General features: G+C 53.5%; 2 protein-coding genes across 2 annotated transcripts; both read left to right on the forward strand.

Moving 5' to 3' along the window:
- The first annotated feature begins 608 nt into the window (after positions 1-608).
- Positions 609-9,120, forward strand: HOXD10 (homeobox D10). The gene is made up of 2 exons (XM_025935027.2): positions 609-6,813; positions 8,157-9,120. Exons 1-2 carry the CDS (start codon positions 5,859-5,861, stop codon positions 8,432-8,434), a joined length of 1,233 nt encoding a protein of 410 aa, XP_025790812.1. The 5' UTR covers positions 609-5,858; the 3' UTR covers positions 8,435-9,120.
- Positions 9,121-10,885: 1,765 nt separating this feature from the next.
- Positions 10,886-14,145, forward strand: HOXD9 (homeobox D9). Its single transcript, XM_025935209.2, has 2 exons — positions 10,886-12,822; positions 13,168-14,145. Exons 1-2 carry the CDS (start codon positions 12,021-12,023, stop codon positions 13,407-13,409), a joined length of 1,044 nt encoding a protein of 347 aa, XP_025790994.1. The 5' UTR covers positions 10,886-12,020; the 3' UTR covers positions 13,410-14,145.
- Positions 14,146-16,313: the final 2,168 nt, after the last annotated feature.

Below are 16,313 nucleotides of genomic sequence, written 5' to 3' on the forward strand. Positions count from 1 at the left end.
CGATAGCAATTGACTTCTTTTTTAAATACTGGTTAGATTAAAATGTCTACCAGCATGCTTTTTATACAGCTGGTATATACTGAGGTGGGTTTTTTCTGGGGCGGGGGAGGGTGTCATAGATAGCAGTCCCCTTTGCTGTAATGAAGAACCATGACTTTAAAAGCAGGCGTCTGAAAGAGGAAGCTCTAGTCAGATTTACACCTTCGCTATATTTGGGGGGGGGGGGAACTGTTGCCCCGTCAGATAAATTATTGTACTTTATGGAACAAAACTAAAAATATTTGTGCTGTTTTCTAAAGTGCCCCCTCAACCTTTGGTGAAAATTGCAAGAGAAACAAAGCCTACAATTGAATAATTTCGTTCGGAAGGGGATTCCTTTGTGTGGATTTCTGGACGTCCGTTAAAATGTCAGTGCCCTAGTAGTATGATCGTTGCAGGATCTTAAAACTGGTTTATTTCTCTCTCTCTCCGGCTGTCTTTTTTTTTTTTAACTGCGTCTAAATGTAGCAAGCTTGTGTGTCCACCCTCTTAGGTAAGCTCAACCGAGAGATACCGTTTCCCGTTTGCATGGCCTTGGAGAGCCACACGGGGGCGTGCTCACGTTCCAGAAGCCGCGTTTGGCGGAATAGGCCGCGGTACCGTATCTTTCCAATACTGGATTCTAATAGGCAATCTCAGCCCGTTAGAAACCGGCGGCCCCTAAGGTATTTGTTTGCTGTTTGTTTGTTCTCAGCAGCCACGAGGTGTGGGAAGTTGTATAAAGATAGAGAAAAGGGAGCTACCCGGATTCCTGAAATAGACAATCACCTAATCGTTGTCTTCCTAAAGATAAGGCTGTCGCAAAGAATACCGTAGTATAACCTGGTGGTGTCGAGGAGAGATTTTTTTAGAAGACAAATATGTGCATTTCGAAATAAGCCATGCCACTGCGAGTTAATTAAATTAGAGAAAACCATTTTCTTGTTGGTTTGAGTATGAAGAAGGATACAGGGTAGGACCAACTCCTCCCCAAAACAGCATCCGCCTGGTACGCTCTCCGACCGCCTGAGATGATTAAAAGGCTTTTGTTTAAGACAGATGAGGGCGCCGGCAACTTAGCTGAGTGTGGTCTCAGAGAAAATGAGCCATGAGCCGCGTTGGGACTGAGGGGGTCGTTCTGGGCGAGGGAGTGCCCCCCAGTCGAGCCGTGCCTGGCGCCCGGTGATGGGAGGCTCGGGCAGAACTATGAGTTGGGGCGACAGGGTCAAGCTGGGCTTGGTGGCTGCGGGTAGCGGCAGACCATCCCGGGGAAACATTTACACTACAAGGTGGCAGAGAATGGGGGTTGCATTTGAAGCAAACGAGCTTTGCCTTTGACAGAATCCTGGACATTCTCCCCAGCCGCCTGCTGGCCTTGAGCACGGAGTTTGATTTTGGCACCAGCTCTTGGAAGCGGTTTTCTTGCTGTGTGTCCTCCTTGTGCCCCATCCCCCTTTTGCAAAGCCCCTGACTTTGGGGAGGGCCTCTGTCACCATCCTTGTCCAAAAGGGAGGTTCCAGAAGGGAGGGCTGCAGGACCTGGGCCGTTCTAAGGGAAGGTGGCTATGCCTTCTTTCCCGAAGTTCATTGTGAAGCGCCTCCATCCCCCAGAATTAGTGCTGGCCTCTTCGGCTCCACTGTCTCTGTCTTCTTTCTCCAGACCCTAGACCAAAGGCCCTGGGTCCACCCCTGGGAGCCGGCATCGGCTTCAGTGGAGGCTGGGGCGCCACGAGCCCCTAAGTGAGGCGTCAGCCAGAGGCATAGGTGTTCCCCGCGGGCACCCCTGACTCCTGTCTGTCTGACCGCGGGTCGCTATCGTGAAGCGACATTTCTCGGAGCCTGACCTGGGCCTCAGTCCAGGTGGGGCGAGAACTCTCCTCCCCAAATGTCGCTGTGTTCCTCTTTAGGCAGCTGCAGCGGGGGTGCACGTGGCCTTTCGGGGGCGGGGGTCTCTTGGCCTTGGCTGGCAGCCTTCCTCAGACAACGGGTACTCGGCAGTCCGCAGTTCCCTTCCTACCAGCAGCGCCCTACATGGGCCTGAAAAAGGACAGAGGATTGGACCAGGACTTAGGGGGGCTGCAGAGCCAACCCCTCCTGACTGTTCAGAGCCGGTGGCGCTCGTGGAGTGTGGCCATGTATCTTGAGTCACCGAGGTCTCAGGTCCTGAAGTGGAGGGAAAATGAGCCAAGTAGGAGTCTTTTGTGTCTGTAACGGAAAGAGGCTCCCCGGCGGCCAGCCTTTTTGCACAATCTCCACACACTCTTCATTGAGGTGGTGGTGGCTTCCACAGCCTCCCCAACTTGCCCCCCTGATTGCTTTTCACGTTGCCTGGGAGGTGCACAGTGCAACCCGGAGGGGCTCCCTGGGGAAGAAGCCTTTAAAATTCGTCCCCATCCGCTCTGCCCCCAAAGAGTGACACAGCCCTGAGGCCACTCGGGGCCCGAATTCAGGGTGAACCTAGGAGTCCCCAGGTCTACTCAGGCCCAGGGTCACTGCTCTTCTTCCTGGTGACAGAGGAGCGCAGATGCAAGCCACTTCTTGATTACAAATGCTAATTTCTTGCTAAAGCGACCCTATTAATTTTTCTCTGGGAAGAGCTGTGCCAGGGAGAAGGATGTCTCCGCACAAATATGGATATTCATCTCCTTTATAGCGCGATATTGATTTATTATTAATGGTAACTGCTCCAACTGATCTAAAGATGATCGAAAACAGCAGCTATGGACCTACATTAAATACTCGTAAGCAAAATACAGGCTGGCCCCGAAAGCCACTGCCTTTTCATTCCATTTGCCCCATGTTAGTTAGCCTTAGAGTCTTAGCCAGTTGTTCCATCCTCCCAGGTCCAGATCATCCTCCTGTATTCTTTCTATTTTGCTCAATTTTTATGATAAAATCGCCCTGAAACACTGGAGTCTCTGGCCTCAAAGAACTGGTCTGAAGGCAGATATTTGAGAAAGAATAAAATAGAATTTTGTGATAATAGATTCAAAATTATATCTGATACACGTTTTCTGTGAATGAAGAGGACCTATTTAAAGCTTCCAGTGCGGGGGTGACTTAGAGCCCCAAGCCACTGAGAGTTGAAACAGAAAGGCCCCCAAATTCGGAAGGCAGATCTTGTTTGTTTTGGCTCACCGCTAGACCTACCCGCTCTGCAAGGAATTGCTGGGTTTTCGCCTAATGTTTTCTTCGTGTATAAATAAAGATTATGAAAGGGCATTTGATGGGCATAAAATTCCCGATTAGATTAAACAGTCTTGTCTCACGAGTGGGATAGGGAGAATTGGACATCCGAGTTCCAGGCAGCTCCCCTGGCTGAGATGCAAAGGGACGACAGTCCTGGAGCGCCAGGCTGGCGTCAGGGTGCCTGCCGAGAGTGCGTGCAGCGGGCACTTTGTCCAGCCTTGGGCACGCTTAACCGTGGCCGGGATCATGATCTCCACCTTGTGATAAAACCATTTTGGGGGTGATGGTCAGCGGCTGTTAGCTTTGAACAGGACTGTAGCAGGCTAGAGTGAAAAGTTGGATTTTTTTTTTTTTCTCCTGCTTTCCTCACCGCCACCTCCCCATCCTCAAGCTTAAAATCAGCCACCCCTGCGGAAAGGTAATGTTTAAACCCCGGGCTTCGCCAGCCGGCATCCCGCAGCCGGAGCAGTTAGAGGCGCCAGGCTTTTAACCTGACAATGATGTTGTATTTGAACAGCTGCGTAAAGGTTTAAAAGGTCTGTCTCATTGCCACCGTGGAGTTTTTTAAAAGGGGTTATTGTTTGGGCGAGGGCACTTAGAGGGGACAGGCAAAGTGGTCCCAAGGCCGAAAATAATGTTCAGCGCCTGTTTCCACCAGGCCAGGGGAGATTCCTTTTGGGGAGGGGGGACAAAGGGTTTATTGGAAAAGGTTTTTGTGAAGGAGTGAGCAGGCTGCTAGTTCCCCAAGAATGCTGAGACGCGTTAATGAGCATCGGGCTCCAAAGAAATGTTCTGCTGAGGCGGAAACCCAATTTGCCCACAAGTTCAGTCTCTGGGCCTGAAATCCAAGGCCAGCCCGCACAAGGCGAGTGTGGAGAGAAGAAAACACAGACGCCTTCCCGGACCGAGAGAAACTGGTTCCCAATCAGGGTTTCTGGGGCCCTTTTCCTCTCTCAGATGCTGGGAAGGGGATCTGGGAAGCCCGAGGACGGCTCCTGTGCCCTGGCCCGGCCCCTCGCCTAGGGCAAGCCTTTGGAAATCAAGGTTAAAGCTCCCCGCTGCTGCCCCGAGGCCGGGGCTTCCGAAGGGCGGCTCACCCGCCTGCAACCAGAGAACAAGAAAGGAAGTTGTTGGAGAAGTTTCTCATAAAACTCTGAGTTTCCATGGTGGTGATGGTGGTTGTTCTTTAATGAGCTCGACCACAACCCCAGACCAAATCCTCTTTATAGAACTTTCCGTCACCAAAGGAAACAGAGGACTAAGGTTCTCCCACCTCCTTTTTTTCTCCCTCCCCTTACCCAAGCAAACCGGTGTCAAATAATTTTAGGAATTGTCCAAAACTATAAAACGCAACTTCTGACAAAAGTATAGCTTTTAATATTTGACGATTTGTGTTAAAACAAAAATTGACCTTCTTGGTTAGTAGCGAAGGGGAAAAATCAATAGTATAATTTTCAATAATTCATAAAGCGAACGCCATTATGCTAAATCTTAACTATTAATCTTATCCTTTACAAAGTCTCGATTGATTTGTTAATAAAATATCTTCCCGTGTGTGGCAACAGCGGGTATAACTCTTTAAAAACCTTCAGAAGCAAGAAAATTACCAAGTAGCCCAAGAATGTAGATGAGAATTTTATTGATCGCCCTGATTCTTCTTAATATGTATTAATAAATTCCACAACCTTTTGTACCTTGCACTTGTCAGAAACCAATGCTTTTACAAAATCCATAAAAGGAAAACATATTTTTCTTTGCAGAAGAACCAAATGACACCTTTGCATCTCTCTCTGTCTGCTACTCGGCCCAGTCAGTTTTCTAAAACTTCTGGAGTCTGTGGGCGAGAGTTTTCCCCTTTCCTTGCAAAAAATTCTTTTCTTTCTCCCTCCCTTCCTTCCTCTTTGCTCATTATTATCAGGGTGTGTGGGGAGGGAAACCTCGGTTTCGTTCTCCCGCTGGGAACCGGAGGGACGCTTTCCAGGATAGCCCGCTGCTGGCGAGGGATTGTCTCCGGGCTGAAAGCTCCCAGCGGCCCGGCCGCAGAGGTCGGGGTGTGGTTCCTCCGACTGCCGAAGGCTCCAAGGCTCGGAGAGCCCACTGGGGCGCGGAGGGGCCGGGAGCCCGCATCTCCCTCGGGCCGGAGGAGGGAATGGACAGCGCCAGAGCCGGCCGGTCCTCGGGGCTCCGGGCTGGCCAGCTGCTTGGCCTCTTAGCCCTCGCGGCTCTTCTCGCCTCCGCTCCCCACCATAACTTGGCCGCGTCTTTGCGTGAGAGATCTTTACTGTGGCTCCCTGGGGTGGGGTGTCGCAGAGCCCGGGGAATCCGACTCACCTTCCCAGGCTGCCCGGGAGAAACTGAACCAGCCGGGCACCCACCCCCCGCCCGTGCCCCGGCTCTGGGGCGCGTTCTGCCTGGGTGTGTGCGGGGAATGCTTCTGTGAGCTGGCGCCACGGCACTGCGGCTTCCCTCCCCGCGCGTGTCCTCCCGGAGGCCCCTCTGGCCGAGACTTTCCTTCCGCCAGCGGGGCCCGGCGGCCGGAGCGGGGGGACGCGAGTGGGGCTGGCCGGCCGAACGAGCCCCGGGGAGGCTGGCGGGCGACGGAGAGCGCTGGGCCGGTTGTCTCCAGCGCGCACTATCACGGGCGCGTAGTAGATGTCGCTGTTGTCCGTGCTTACGCGGCCGGCCGGCCGGGCTCTGGAGCACGTGACCTGCGAGGAGGCTGCGGCTCAAGGCCATTTTCAAATCTCATTGGCTTGGTTGTCATGTGGTCGGCAGAGGCATCCACAATTACACGGGGAATGTTTTCCTAGAGATGTCAGCCTACAAAGGACACAATCTCTCTTCTTCAAATTCCTCCCCAAAATGTCCTTTCCCAACAGCTCTCCTGCTGCTAATACTTTTTTAGTAGATTCCTTGATCAGTGCCTGCAGGAGTGACAGTTTTTATTCGAGCAGCGCCAGCATGTACATGCCACCACCTAGCGCAGACATGGGGACCTATGGAATGCAAACCTGTGGACTGCTCCCGTCTCTGGCCAAAAGAGAAGTGAACCACCAAAATATGGGTATGAATGTGCATCCTTATATACCTCAAGTAGACAGTTGGACAGACCCGAACAGATCTTGTCGAATAGAGCAACCTGTTACACAGCAAGTCCCCACTTGCTCCTTCACCACCAACATTAAGGAAGAATCCAATTGCTGCATGTATTCTGATAAGCGCAACAAACTCATTTCTGCTGAGGTCCCTTCGTACCAGAGGCTGGTCCCTGAGTCCTGTCCCGTTGAGAACCCCGAGGTTCCTGTCCCTGGATATTTTAGACTGAGTCAGACCTACGCCACCGGGAAAACCCAAGAGTACAATAACAGCCCCGAAGGCAGCTCCACAGTCATGCTCCAGCTCAACCCTCGCGGCGCGGCCAAGCCGCAGCTCTCGGCCGCCCAGCTGCAGATGGAAAAGAAGATGAACGAGCCTGTGAGCGGCCAGGAGCCCACCAAAGTCTCCCAGGTGGAGAGCCCCGAGGCCAAGGGCGGCCTTCCGGAAGAAAGGAGCTGCCTGGCTGAGGTCTCCGTGTCCAGTCCCGAAGTACAGGAGAAGGAAAGCAAAGGTCGGTATGAGCAAGTTGCCACCCCAGCGGGGCGTGCAGCCCGGGAACCCGGCAGAGAGGGAGCGCCTGGGTGCCCAGCGTCGAGCCGGGGCAGCTGAGGCGGGGCCCGACTGGCAGGTGCTGCTCCTCCCGGCTTTTAGAGGGGCAGTCTCAGTCTCGAGAAGGTCCCAGCTTCTCCCCGGCTGCCCTGGCCCTCCTGGCTAGTCCTGGCCCCACGCTGATGGCGCCTGGGCAGAGGAAGGGCTTGCCGGGTTTATTTTTCCTGAGCTAGACCTGAAATGCAACAAAAGAGGGCAAATGAGACCTGCGGCTCGTAAACACGGCCCCAGAACCTCCTTTCTCCCGCTCAGATTTGCAGTCCCAGCTTTGCCTTTCACCCAATGATGATTTTAAGGTGGTCCAAGGCACCGTGTTCGTGTTCAAGTGTGTGCACCCCGCATCCTGCGAGCTTGGGGGCGGCAATGGGAACGAGATGACTGGGCTGATTGGCGCTTGGGCTGGGGAACAGGGCTCCCTACCTCTGCGGGGCTGGGTAACCTTGGCTTTGTCTGGGGAAAGTGCCGCAAGCTTTGCAATCCATTTGCAAAGGGGGCAAAGGCTGAAGGGAGGAGAATGGAATCTGCATGGGCTAGGGCAAAGAGCCAGGGGCTCTGGCTTTTTGAGGAGGAACCCTGCCCCAGAGCCTCTCCCCCAGTGTCCAGAGGTGGGCCGCAGTAAGAAGCTCGGGGAATGCTTTTGTGTGGAGACAAGAAGGTATGAGAATTCAAGAAATTGTGGGGAGTACCTCAATGCCCAGGCAGGTCGGAGAAGGTGCACTCAGTTCCTTGGTTATCTTTTGAAAGAGAAGGGCAACTATAAACCTGGTTGTGGGGCTCCCCGCCTGCGCAGGAGAAGTGGGGAAGAAGTGGCAGCCTTGGGGATGTGAGGCAGCAGTGGGGTCGGCAGACTTGTTCAGGCTGTGGTTTGTTTCTTCCACTCCCGCCCTGTTGTGAGCTGACCACTTAGAACGTTGCTGGGGAGATCCTGGAAGTTTACTATTGTACTAATGTTTTGTGCAGGTCAGAAAGTTGAGAGAGAAAAAGAGAGAGGGAGAGAGAGACAACCCTACTAGCATCGAGGGCGAGAGTACCCTCCATCGTGTCGTTGTGGGCATTTAAACTAATCTGGCATCAATTACAAATCCCTTCCAGGGCCCACCTCATAAGAGGAATGTTTAATACCAGCATTTCCCAAAGCGGCCTGGCTGCCAGCGGGGTCATGGCCAAGGGTACATTTGAACAGGCTAAGAGAGAAAAAAAAAAATCTTGATTTTTTTTTTCTTCTTCTCCCTTTAATTTTGTTAGAGGAAATCAAGTCTGATACTCCAACCAGCAATTGGCTCACTGCAAAGAGTGGCAGAAAGAAGAGGTGCCCTTACACTAAGCACCAAACGCTGGAATTAGAAAAAGAGTTCTTGTTCAATATGTACCTCACCCGCGAGCGCCGCCTAGAGATCAGTAAGAGCGTTAACCTCACCGACAGGCAGGTCAAGATTTGGTTTCAAAACCGCCGAATGAAACTCAAGAAGATGAGCCGAGAGAACCGGATCCGAGAACTGACCGCCAACCTCACCTTCTCTTAGGTCCCAGGCCCGTCGGAGGCCGGGATCGGAGAGGGGGCACCGCGTTCCAGGGCCGAGTGCTGGAGGACTGGGAAGGCGGAAACAAAACCTTCATTGCTCTTTGTTTTTTGTTTTGTTTTGTTTTGTTTCCTGCTAGAATGTGACTTTGGGGTCATTCTGTTCGTGCTGCAAGTGATCTGTAATCCCTATGAGTATATATATTAAAAAAAAACTAGCACGTGTAATTTATTATTTTTTCATCGTAATGCAGGGTAACTATTACTGCGCATTTTCATTTGGGTCTTAACTTATTGGAACTGTACAGCCTCCATCGGTCCATTCATCCATCCAGCAATGTGACTTTTTCATGTTTTTCCTAACACAAAAGGTCTGTGTGTGTGGTTAGTCCATGATCTCATGGCGTTTTGAATACATCCAGTACTTTAAAGTACTTAAATTACATATATATTTAAAAAAGATTACGAAAACCCACAAGCTTTGGGGGGAGGGGGACTAAAAAAGCACATTACAATGTATCTTTTCACAAATGAACTTAGCAATTGTCCTTGGTGAGATGGAATATTGACGACTTATGCCTTGTAGCCTTCCCTTGTGGTGCATCTGTGGTTTGGTAGAAGTACAACAGCAACCTGTCCTTTCTGTGCATGTTCTGGTCGCATGTATAATGCAATAAACTCTGGAAACGAGTTCGCTCCCTCTGCTTTCTGAAACGGATGTATGTTTCGGTGGAAATGAAAGCCTTTGGTGAGATTATCTTCCTGTTAAACTGCTTGTTTGGGGGCAGTCGGGGGGGGGGGGGTGGGCGGTGATAGAGGGCAGGGGGAGGAAGATAGGAGAGGCTGGAGGAGGCCTAGGGCGCTAAAATTTGGCAGTGGCTGGGGGAATGATAATCCAGCCTGGGTGTGCTGGCTTCATAGTTGGGAAGAAGGGGAGTCTTCTCCCTGCCTCTCCCACCCTCCCCCCCCACCTCCCCAAGGTAGTAACAGAATTGAATTCTAGATGGGTGTGAGTTCCCCTCTAACCAGAGCCTGGTAAGTAAGCCTGTGCCCACGCTGCTTTTTTCTTCACAGCACCTCATTTGTGTGTTTTCCTGTCTTTGGTTTTGGTTGTGTTATTTTTTAATACTTTTAGTGGGGTCTTGGCGATTTCTGGCTGGCACGCCATCGTCAGGGGCTAGGTTGAAAGCGGTCTTGCCCACCTGGAAGCCGCCGGGCCTCCATTACAAGAACAAGGACAACCAGCAGCTAGCATTGCATCGGATCCAGTTCTGCTCCCCCTTCCCTCACCCCCACCCCTATCCCAAGCGCAAGACAAGCCAGGCCACAGCGAAGCCGAGGATGGGTGAGTTTTCCCATCCCACTTTGCCCTGGTTTCCTTGTGGAAGGATTTTATGTTCAGTCATTACCTTTTAGGGTCCCACATGAAATTTTCTTAAAGGAGGAAATTTTTCCCCCCAGGAAATGCTCTCTCTATTTAATTACAAAATGCTGGTTGGAGCCACTGTCTCTGGGAGGCAAGAAAACGTACAAAAGGTGACTGATAGAGAATTTGCAAATGAACATGACTTCCCATGAAGTCCAATGTTCCAGCTGCCGACACAGCTTGGAAAACTCCAGCCAGCCTTCACCGAGAGAGTCCAGACTTATCTAGTGCTGCCTGGGAGAAGGGAGAAGAGCTGACAGAGAATTCGTTTCCCCAGGTTGTGCTGTGGTCGCAAAAGCTCTCCACCAACTTCAAGCAGCCTCACAAAGCACGGCCTTTTCACTTCTTCCTTTTTCTCCATAAAACTATCTATTGAGGGGCTCTAGGCCTTACAGTTCTCATCCAGGGAGTCAATGGGAGGCTCCGTATTTATTCAGGGTTGTAAACCTCCTCCTGAAAACCAAGAACCTTCCCCAGTTCCAAGACAGAACCCTTTAGGGGAGCCATTTCCTAGGGGTGGGAGAGAGAAGGCTCGGAGTCAATGCCAGGTTGGGAACACTGGGATAGATTTGCCCAGACCTCCATTGGTTGGGCAGGAGAAGGAGGGCAATTTTAACTTATCCGTTTCCTCCCTGCAATGTGGGGAGCGCCATTAGTTGTTGACAGGGGGCCGTGTCTCGGAGGAAAACCCGTGCTACAGGCAAAGGCATCTCTTCTGGAACAAAATCAGAAAGCCATTGGCAAAGGCAATCAATCAGGCCATAAGTAGCCATTTACCCCCTTCCTTTCCGGGGCTCGAGGTGGGCTGGGATCCCTCCAAGGGTGCTCTGAGCAACTTGTAGAGTGAGGACTATATTCTCCGCCGCCTGCTCTGGGGCTGCTTTTGTCTCGGCTCCCAGCGGCGCTTCCGAGGCTTTGTACCATGGATTTGGGAGTGACAATGGGCATTTCCCTCAGATTCAAGGCTGCCCAGCCTTACCTCTGGAGGGGGGGAGGGGGTGGGGAAGGAAGAAGAAGAATTCAGAAGACAGTGGCCCAAGGACAACCACAAGAAGCGGTCCTGGCCCCGGGGAGATGCGGTTCCCGCTGGCCTCTTCAAGGCAGAGTTGGGGCGGTGGATGGGAGCGGGCCTGCGCTAGCATTTGGGTTCTGCCCTATGGCGTGTTCTCTTCCAGGGCCTTTCCGGCAGCCCCGGAGAAGACAAGGCACCCTGGCCGCCACTGTCTTCGCGGTGCCTACTCGACAGCCTGCCGGCACTCCCGAGGGCACACAGAAGCCCCACCGGTGGCCAGTGAAGCACCCAGTCGGCGGGCCAGGCCGCCCCAGCTCACCCTTCGGGCCGCGGCGTGTGCTCAGCCTCACGTCGGGGGTGTGTGTGGCTGCGCGGGCGTGTGTGAGTGTGGTAGGGGGAGGAGGCCCTCGAGCTGCTCCATCCGTCCGTTTTATTAGGGACACATTAATCTATAATCAAATACACCTCATAAAATTTTTATTGAAAGGCATAATATCATTACAGAGGTCTTCCACCTGTTTTAAACAACACGACAAGCTGTGAGAGAGCGTGTGTGGGTATGTGGAGGGAGGGGCGGGTTTGGGTAGGGAGAGAGGCACAAGGAAAAAACTCCCCTCGGGCGCCAGGGGGCCGCCTCGGAAGGCCGGCCTGGCTTGGGCCTCATCCCGCCCGGCGCTCCCCGGGCTGCTCCGGGCTCTGGCCAAGCGCTCGGTGCGCCCTGGACACGCTGGCGGTGGCTCGAAGTCCAGGCGCTAGGGAGGCAGCGTCTCGGTTCGAACTGCAGGACCGAGGACAGCTAGAGGAGACGAACAAATAGTCCCCAGCGCCTCCTCCGGCCACGGTCGGGCGTAGTGGTTCCAGCCATCGCCCGGCTGTCCGAGCCCGGCCGGACCGAGCCGGGCGCACGGACCGGGCTCACGCGCTCTAATTGCGGCGTTTATGTTGATGATGATATATATATATTTTTTAAATCACAGCAGCCCCCAGTTTAGCGGACTGATTTACTCCCGGTATTGGTAAATATGATCACGTGGGCCGCGCGACCAATGGTGGAAGCTGCAGCCTGCGAACTAGTCGGCGGCTCGGGCGCCGGCGGGGAGCGGCGCCGCGGCGGGCAGTGTAACCTTGGGTGGGAGCGCACGGCGCCTCAAAATGTCCTCCAGTGGCACCCTCAGCAACTACTACGTGGACTCGCTCATAGGCCATGAGGGCGATGAGGTGTTCGCCGCGCGCTTTGGACCGCCGGGGCCCGGCGCGCAGGGCAGGCCCGCAGGTGTGGCCGACAGCCCGGCCGCCGCTGCCGCCGAGTTTGCCTCGTGTAGTTTTGCCCCCAAATCGGCCGTGTTCTCCGCCTCGTGGTCCGCGGTGCCCGCTCAGCCCCCGGCGGCGGCGGCGATGAGCGGCCTCTACCACCCGTACGTGCCCCCGCCGCCCCTGGCCGCCGCCGCCTCCGAGCCCGGCCGCTACATGCGCTCCTGGATGGAGCCGCTGCCCGGTTTTCCGGGCGGCGCGGGCGGAGGCGGTAGCAGCGGCGGCGGGGGCGGAGGTGGCCCGGGCCCTGGTCCCAGCCCCGGCCCCAGCGGCCCACCCAACGGGCGCCACTACGGGATTAAGCCTGAAACCGGAGCGGCCCCGACCCCTGCCGCCGCCGCCGCCACCTCCACCTCCTCCTCCACTTCCACGTCTTCCTCCTCCAAACGGACTGAGTGCTCCGCGGCCCGGGAGTCCCAGGGGAGCGGCGGCCCCGAGTTCTCCTGCAACTCGTTCCTACGGGACAAGGCAGCAGCTGCGGCTGGGGGAACCGGGCCCGGGCCCGGGGCAGGGATCGGGTCCGGGTCTGGGGCAGGCGGCTCCTCGGAGCCCTCGGCTTGCAGCGACCACCCCAGCCCAGGCTGCCCACTGAAGGAGGAGGAGAAGCAGCATCCGCAGCCGCCGCAGCAGCAACTTGACCCAAGTAAGTGCAAAAGAAATTGCCCCCTGATTTATTGCTGAAACCTGTAAGGCTCGAATGTGCAAAACTGATAGTTTTACTAACCTATAAAAACGTCTAGACGCCTACCCTAGCCTAGGCGAGCAACACGCATCCATAAAAAGCTTCCCATAACCACCTACCCTAGGCGCGCGGTTTGTACGGTAAACAGAGCGCGGGCATTAAGGCTTTTTATGATAATTCCCCCCAAGTTGTGAAAAGCGGCCATCCTTGGTGAAATTAATTTAACGACCTCTCTCCCCCACCCTGTCGTCTCTCCTTGCCTCCCCTCCGCCCTCGATCCCCTTCTCCAAACCCCCCTCTTCGTAGACAACCCTGCAGCAAACTGGATCCACGCTCGCTCCACCCGGAAAAAGCGCTGTCCCTACACCAAATACCAGACGCTAGAGCTGGAGAAGGAATTCCTCTTTAACATGTACCTCACCCGGGACCGGCGCTACGAGGTGGCAAGGATTCTAAACCTCACAGAGAGACAAGTCAAAATCTGGTTCCAGAATCGTAGAATGAAAATGAAAAAGATGAGCAAGGAGAAATGCCCCAAAGGAGACTGACCCGGCGCGCCGCTGGCGGGACCACTCTGCGCTGCAAAAGCAGCGGGTTTTTTTGGTTTTTTTGTTTGTTTGTGGGTGCTTGATTTACAGAAACTCTCCAGCGATTCGGACATTCCCCCCTTCCCCCCCTTTTTTTTTTAGGTAGAAGTGACTGTGCGGTTGGTCTCTGTGAGGTATTTGGGGGACTCTGTATTTGCTCGCTTATGTGTTGGAGAAACCAAGTGGCTTTGGGGTTTCGCCTTTTCCCGCTCCCTCCCTTTCCTGACCCGTTGGTTCCATAGGAAATGCTATATTTTGTGAGTGCACGCTGGATTGAAGAGCCCTCTCTTGTGTAAATGTCCCCTATGTTTCTGAAAAGTGCTGTAGTTTAGCCCCCAGAGCTGCTCAAGCAAGGGCCAAGTGCGCCCCACTTCTGAGAATGAAGGCAGAGCGACAACCGTGGGGGGCCCGCCCAGGTTGCCCACCAGTTAGTGAAGTCCTCTTCCCTCAGAGAGCCCGCGGGCCCTCCGCTGAGACCTGAAATGAGGCCGAGAGAGGAGCCCAGGGCCTCTGGTGGGTCGGGGGTTTATTCTCAGTGCACTGGAGGAGCCGCTCTCTCCTGGGGAGGGCTCACCTCGCGTGGGCGGCCGCGGGTGTAGGCCCTCCGGGTTCCTGCCTGAGGACCAGTTGTAAATGTTACCGCTTCCTACCAATAAATGCTGACCTGATCAAATGGAGCCCAGACGCTGGCCCTGAACACTGTGTGCCTGCTTTCTCTTTTTCTCTGCAAAATATCACCCTCACAGGACTTCTCCCCCCATCTCTGGGAGGGAGACACTGCTAAAAATCTGGAGCCCTTACACCTGAGAGGTCTGTCTGATGTGCCTCTGAGTCTCCCTTTGTGTGGGCAGAGGCAGCCAGAGCACAGCCTCTGGGGGGCCCTTGGCTGCTCTGTCTTTCCCCCAGCCTGATTCCAGCTTCTCGGCGAACTCTGTGCCCTGGGCCCAGTGTCAGCCTCACGGCAGTGCCCAGCAAAGCCCACGCCCCCCCGCCCCAAGCCAGGCACCCTCTCGCTGGAGCTTTGGCACACTGCACCCCACCTCTCCCGCTGCTGATGAAGTACCAGCCATCCACTCTCCTCTCTAAACAAGGGAAAGGCCAACTCTGTACTCGGGAGCAACTCCCCCCAGCTCGTCAGGCTGGCTGGCTCCCGGAGGGCTGAGCCAGTTAGGCTGGGAACTTCCGCCCTACCCTCAAGAGCCCCAAAGTGACCTTAGCAGATCGAAATGGTCAAGTCTCTCCTCCTCAGCTATCCCCACCCCTTCTCAACGCCCCCTCCCCCCCAACTCAGTTTCGGTGACTGTTTAGCCCCCAGCTTGGCCCTCAGAGGGCCGCCTTCAGAGACTAAAATGAAGGTCATTGTAAGTGAGGGTTCGGGCCCAGCACAGCCTTTGCAGGCCTGAGGGGCGGCGGCGCCGTGTGGCCTGGGCTGGGTGGAAGGCGGGGGCAATGGCAGAGTTTGGGGGGATCCTGATGAAAGAGGGGACTTGAAGAAAAAGCAGAGGGGGGCTGGGAAGGAAAGCCAAGGCCCAGATCCGGCAGAAGGTGCTGCTTACTCCCGCCCCTGCGGCCAACCCGATACCTAGGGCTCTTTGAAAACAGGAAGAGCCAAGGTGTCATAAAGCCATCGAGCCGGCGAGACGTCTGGAGGTAATGAGTTTACGACAGGCTCGGCGCTTCGCTTTGAAACCATCTCATTTTGATGTTGTGTTTGTGGGAGGAAGGGAGAAATGCAGACAAAACTGGGTCTTAAAATCTGGACAATAAAATATAAACAAGACTGTGTCGACCAAGAAGGCAGGGGCTTGGGAGCCCCCGGTGAGGTGTGAGCACCTAGGAAATAAAAATGGGGGAGGGTAGGAAGGAGGAGATGATGTAGTTCTGATTTTTAAAATGGGCCTGGTATTAGAATTAGCCTACGGCGGGTGTCTCTTTACAATATTTCACTGTGGTCTCCGTCTAGCTCGTTCTTTTCTTTCTTTCCTTTTTCATTGGCCTGTTATTTGGAGGTGTGAGAGTTCGTGATCTTGAGTCATTTACTCCGGCCGATGGGTCTCCCAGCGGCATGGTTGCAGAGCCGGCAGGGAAAAATGAAGTTACTTACGTGTCCTTTCATAAAAATACCTGGCCCTCCGCTCCAAACTTTGCTGCAAAAGTACTGTTGGAAATTATATCTACTTGCTTATAGAAAATGTAATTCTTACAGCTGAATTAGAAGAAAACATTTTTGAAATTGAGAAAAAGACTAACCTGGAAGGAAACAAGCTGATTAAAGCTTTGCTTTAACAAAAATTCAAGTGGAATGCTTAGTCAATTCCTTTCACTCTGTGACTTTTGATGTAAATTTAAAATCTCATTTATTGTGTATAGAAATTCCAATAAACACAGCCCAACAGGGCCTTTCCAGATAGCCGCTCAGAGATCCAGCAGAAAGCTTTTAAATTGGTTTCTATTTCTGCCTCTCCTGCCCCCAGATTGCCCAGCGATGTGGGCCTGAAGGATTAAAATTAGGAAGTTAAAGTAGCAAATATTCAGGTTTTAATGCTAAGAGTAACATCTTTAAAAGAAAATAATAAAATGAGCTTGGGTCATTTCTTCGTTTTCGAAGTGCTTGGCTCCTCTGACCAAAAACAAAAACAAAACATGTTACAGTTAATATTTAGAAAGTTGTAATTTGTTCGGTCTAGCCCGTCCTGTAATTGTGGGCGATTACGGAATGGGGACCTACTGTGTCTGGCAAAAGAAGGGCTGGAAGCTTTTGAAAAAGACTATTGGAAGCTCTCGGGAGTACAAATATCTTTGGCGTTCAGAAGCCCCAGCTTGTTGCACTTGACTTGTTGACAATCAAAGGGATGAAGCATTATT

This window comes from Puma concolor, chromosome C1 (assembly GCF_028749965.1).
Source record: "Puma concolor isolate L17-30 chromosome C1, mPumCon1.1.hap2, whole genome shotgun sequence".
NCBI lineage: Eukaryota > Metazoa > Chordata > Mammalia > Carnivora > Felidae > Puma > Puma concolor.